The sequence below is a fragment of the Amyelois transitella genome, chromosome 14 (assembly GCF_032362555.1).
Source record: "Amyelois transitella isolate CPQ chromosome 14, ilAmyTran1.1, whole genome shotgun sequence".
Taxonomy (NCBI): Eukaryota; Metazoa; Arthropoda; class Insecta; order Lepidoptera; family Pyralidae; genus Amyelois; species Amyelois transitella.
Window position 1 is genome coordinate 4,425,126 of NC_083517.1, and position 5,879 is coordinate 4,431,004.

Here is a 5,879-nt window from a genome sequence, read left to right on the forward strand (position 1 = left end):
CTGAGCGGACTGATAGGCCACGTTCAGCTATTTGGCTTTAAGATAGAATTGAGATTCGAATAGTGACAAGTTGCTAGCCTATCGCCTAAAAAAAGAATCTCAAGTTTGTAAGCCTATCCCATAGTCGCCTTTTACGACAAATCACGGTCAACCAGTACAATGTGCGATATTCCCAAACTCCATAACATAAAAATATTATGTAGATTATAAGTAAAAGGACAGTAATTTATTGAGAGCATTCCACCGTAGAACCGACAAACAAATAAGTTTCATATTCGGATTACTGCTTTTTGTTATTGCAAATTTTGTTACGAACATAAAGATAACATACATATGTTATTAAACAATTTGTAAATAGAAAATTGTGTAAATTTGATCTCGCTCATACACACACTCACTAAATGAATGTTGCTAAATTTGATTTCTAAATATTAAAAATATATATATATATATTCTCAGAGATCACTTTGTGAATTTTAATAGGTAATTATTTTTGAAAAATATCAGTCATCATAAAAAGCAAAGCCAATTATCAGCCACATGCTCCGTCAAATTGCTACGGAGAATCAGAAATATGCTCTGTTGAATTAGTTATGATTTTTTTTCCCAAAAAATATTTCTTATGAAAAGTGAAACTTTTTTGCGATAGTAACATTGAATACTTACCTAATTAAAAACGAACCGTATGCATATATGTATTCAGGGTTGAATATAACCTGATCTTCACATTTCTAATCCTTGGGACCATGGGAACCAATAGGGTACAAACTTGAGAAACACAAGGACAAGGATTATGAATCACACGATCAAAATTGCATTGCTTACCTTTATGTAATTCAAAGCAAACGTTCTGAGTCAGCGACGCTCCGTGCAAATAATGTAGATTACGGTGAATCCTAATACGGTCTAAAGGGGCATAAGGGACCGTGAATAAGCGATGTATCTTTCATAAACAAGCAAGCCTAATAACCGTTTTAATCTCGGCTTTAAAGCCAGCACTTACAAAGGCAGATTGGAAAAGTTTTTTCTTTCAAAAGTCCAATTAAAGTTGTTAAAAGCAATTTCCCGCCGTAGTGTGTGCTCACTGGACGCACTGGATGGGGATCTCTGAATTTTTACTATTCTTCATGCAATATTGCCATTTTCATAGGAATTTTTTTTTTCGGCTGTAAGGTTTGACATCTGCTGCAGTTTTAATATTAAGTAAAGAGTACTAAACCGACTACTGTATTGTGGATAATAAAAAAGTTATAAAAGTTAAGTACAAAATGCACCTGATTCGATTTCATTTGCGAAATATATATATATTTAACAGTTTTAGAAACACTGTTCCTATTTACACTCGGACACAGAATACTTAACTACAGAGACCTGACGTTTGTTTAGTTAGCCTTTTAGTGAAATGAGTAAAATAATTAGTTAACAGTTAACTGTTGGAGCTCTAATAAATCGCTTTGCAGTGAATGGAATTGGAAGTACAGTCAAGAAAAAAACTTAAGCTTTCAATATAATTTGGTTGCAACTGCAGTTTCAATGGAACTGCTACCACGTTCCGTCAACCGCGTTTGTTGTACTATATATATAGCAAATTAAACATAATGAGTAAGCTTCGAATTAAGTTCGAAACTTGCGTTCCGAGATACTAACTTTTTATGGTTTGTATTTTTGTCATAGTATCTAATTTTAGGTACTCAGTACAGTTCATCGGCTAGAATATAAAGCTACACTTAAATTTACATACTTTCGCATTAATGAATTAACAGGTTATTTTCTATTTATAATTTTTTTTAAATATTAAAACTTTAAAAAGCAACAATCAAAAAAAAATCGGTGGTAATTTGTTTTTGATTATGGGCATCCCGACTTTGCATCGCGAAATGTTTGATTAGCGGAAACATATACATTTGTACCTCCTTAAATCCAGCTATATTGTTAAGCGATGTAAGCTGTGCATTGATAAATATATCAACAACACGCTTGCATACAAAAGATAAGGTAACTGATATTATAAATGCCAGGTAAAGTTGTTAAACCTATACCGGTTAAAATAGCTTATAGTTTTTCAGCTGGACTGTACCGAGTCGACTGCATTTGGAAGCTAGCCAATGCTTGCAAAAAGCCTGCGTATCGATTCGTGTGACTAAACATTGGTCACACGTAGTCAACAGTTTCGTTAAGTTTACATCAACATATTTTTCAATAACTTAAAAGATTTTTTTTTACTTATGTAGTGGCGAACTTAGAATCTTCATCAAAAACAAAGAATTCACAGCTCAAACATTTAAAAAAATCTTTCAATCAATCCTGAAAAAGAAAGAGGAAAGCCTTGTCAAGTAAATTTTATTAATAAGTAAAACTAATTAGTAAAATTAAAACAAGTACCTACCTAGCGACTGTGCCACATAAAAATAGACCGTTTTTTATAGATAGTTCAGATCAAGAGTACCGTTTATGTACAGGTCGTGATGTGATTTATTCTCCACTTAGCTATTTGAGATCTTTCTCTTTGTATTTTGACTTTCAATATTCTTTAATAACCTCATTTTCTAAAACCAACCGAGCTCTTAATAAAAATCAATTTTTACAATTTAAATTCGCCAGCAAATATTTGTCAATGCAATGGTCGTGTTTGCAATTCAGCTGTTTACCGTCGCCACATACGAAAACGAGATCAGTTCCACCTTAGATGTTTGCTTTAGATACTGAAGATGGAGAACATATTAATACAATTTCATCTCAGGTAATACAAACTTTGGCCAGTACAATATTTACGTTTTGCGTTACTTCTTGATATTTTGCTTTTACAACAAAAGGCACATTTTTGTTTCCATTACATTTAATAAACTTAAATCTCTATAAATATTCGATTGTTCAAAATGTTAAACAGACAGCTGATAATCAAATAAGTACCATAAAAAGACAAATTGAAAATGGTACGAAATATTTAGATTATTTCATTATAAATGAAAATAGAATAAAGATAGATACACAGTCTAAAATTAAGAAACTATTCAGAGAAAAGTTCATGAAATTTTACCAAGAATTTTCCTAGAAAGAGGGCTAACCATTACGGCACCTACGGAAAGAAAAATATTTATTGTAATTTTTACACAGTTCTGTAAAATCAACCTGAAAACTGGTTTTTTTTTCATATTCGTATACTTTTGCTATCATCAATTCTCTTAACATATTTATGCGCATAAAAAATAAAACATGTACTTTACAACTCTTCCTTTAATAAGTCAGTGTCATTCATTAAAAATCTATTAAATTCCTTATTAAAATAATCGGATATCATGGTCCATACACATAAAGAATACCAAACAATAACTGAGAGTGAAAATAACAGACGAAATAGCAATCCCAACATATTGAGTTATTAAATACACCTGAAATTATAATTACATTAATATGTGGAAGAAAATTTTTCTGGAGATAAGCGTTACGAATAGCAATATTATTCAGGTAACATAAAATGTTTAGCTCTGAAATAAATTTTTTTGCAAAATTTTCGTTTTATAGTTTATTTCTCGGTAAGAATATATAACTATTTGGATGTGGCTATTTCAATAAACAAATTCAATGCTTTCAATATATAGTTATATCGTATAACATTTCATACAATATTTCGAAGATTGTCTGAATTTGTGGGTAAGCCAGCGTTGTTACCATAACTATACTGTTCGCTATCACAAATAGCTTCATAGTTTCCATACCATCAGCTGATCTGAAAAAGCAAAATTGAATTTAATTCCACCGAATAAACCATGGAAAGCATATTGAATGGTGAAAATGAAAATGGCATAAACTTTAGTTTGCATAATGTTATTTTATTAATCATTTCTCACAACCTTTCTTATTTATTATTATTTTAATTTTATGCAAAATCATTTATTTTTTCATTTACATGCCAACGGATTATTAAATTATTATTGGTGGAATGCGGGTGAAACATAATATTATAATACCATTTCAGTACCTTTTTGGAATATACCTTAAAAAGAGAACAATTCTGTTGCTTTATTTTAATTAAAAGCTTGATATCATGGCGTATGGAACACTATATAAGAACATCATCCACTGCATTAATTGTCACTTTGTCAGCGGATAATTTTATACTACCAGCCATGAACAACCTGATAATAATTACACTGGAATCCACAAAACCACGCAATGTTATTACAATTCAGTTTGGTACCAGGTCCTCGTTCTGTTATCGTTCAGAAGTTTGTCAGTAATTCCTTAATTTAATAATCATATTTAGGTACGCTTAATATAATTAACTAGTTGTTGCCCGCGTATTAAGTTTTAGTGAACAAAAATAAGGTGACCTCCTCTTGTCCCCTTAGAGGGATGGGTCGAACCAAACCAAACACATCTGAGAAAACAGCATTTAAATCCCTCATATCGACTTTTTGCCAATATTTTACAAGTGCAGTTGTCGGTCATATATAATATATATAGATATATATATGGATTTACCTAAGCCATCCTCCAAACCCCTGATCCTCATCATCCAAAGAGTCAACCTTTGCAACGTTTTTTTCGTCTCCGCTGTTCTCCTCAACTTTTTGTTGTTCCGTCTTTTTCTTTGAAGTTCCGTTGTTCTGTTTATTTTTCTTCATAATCTATAAAAATCAAGGTCATTATACTCTGATTTATAAAAAATAGCTTTTACCGCTTCGAATTTAGAACTACTAAAGTTAGAGAAGGACATAGGTTGTCCTTCTTTATATTATATTGCAAAATTTCAAGATAATTGTTTCAGTAGATGATAACACGTGTTAAAAAACAAACTTACTTTCGCATAATATTATTTAGGATTTCATAATTTTCAGACATGTGTTATGTATATTTTATTTGCGGTCTGGACATTAAACAAAGGTCACATGATTAAGAGCCTCAGATAAGTGTCTAGACAACATTATCTTAAAATTTCAAGAAGTTACTACACCACTAAAACCAAAGTTAATATAATGTGTACTATAAAATGCATAATTACATACACACACACATCACATATTTATTCCTTACGGGGTAGACAGTGGCAAAGTCACAAAACGAAAACGAAACTATAAGAAGATTATTAATAAAAGGTAATTACTAGAATTTCATAATTCGATGTTGAAAATTAACCTAAAAGTATTACGAGTTCTAAATAATGAAACTATTAACTTTAAAGAATGAAATTGTATCCACAGGATAAATTTTATATCACGGTACTTGCAAAGACATGACATATGTATTGTTGAAAGCCCTTAAATACGTGACAAGCCATCACGAAAACTTAAAGTTTTCGAAACTATACTAAACAATCTACAACACGAATCACACCAACGTGGTTTGATTGTGGAGTGCAAACAAAACACTAACTTCCAGCACCTGGTGCCCAATCAAATATTGTTTGATCTAATATTACCTTAGCGAGGTGTGGAGAAGAAACAAGGAGAGCACGCACGCCTCGCCCACTGAGCAGGAATACGGCTAACGAACCACATTCACGGTGAAACCTCTCAAATACTGATCAATACTTTGTTAGGATGGCTTCGGCGGAGCGATGAGCGATTTTTTTTTTCGAGCACAATATCAGGTATGTGTCAATTGAAGAATCCATTTCCATGTTTATATTAAACTAGCTGTGCCCGCAACTTCGTCCGCGTGGAAAAGTTATTTTGGGCATCATTGAAGCCCTCAAGGTTGAATAATTTTCCCAGTTTTTTTTCCACATTTCAATTATTTCTTTGCTCCTTATAGTTGCAGCGTAATGTTATATAGCCTTAAGCCTTCCTCGATAACTGAGCAAAAATAAGTTACCAGTAGTTCCTGAGATTGACAAACAAACAAACTTTTCAGCTGTATAATATTAGTATAGATTTAAG

General features: G+C 31.8%; 1 protein-coding gene across 1 annotated transcript; it reads right to left on the reverse strand.

The window, feature by feature from the left end:
• Positions 1-3,588: 3,588 nt before the first annotated feature.
• On the reverse strand, positions 3,589-4,625 carry LOC132902477 (uncharacterized). The gene is made up of 2 exons (XM_060947624.1): positions 4,483-4,625; positions 3,589-3,727 (listed from the first exon to the last, which is right to left on the reverse strand). Exons 1-2 carry the CDS (start codon positions 4,623-4,625, stop codon positions 3,589-3,591), a joined length of 282 nt encoding a protein of 93 aa, XP_060803607.1.
• Positions 4,626-5,879: the final 1,254 nt, after the last annotated feature.

Coding starts and splice junctions, on each gene's coding strand:
- LOC132902477 (XM_060947624.1), bottom strand. CDS start 4,625: ATGAAGAAAAATAAACAGAACAACGGAACTTCAAAGAAAAAGACGGAA. Junction 3,728..4,482: donor GGGTTTGGAGGATGGCTTAG/GTAAATCCATAT, acceptor TTGCTTTTTCAG/ATCAGCTGATGGTATGGAAA.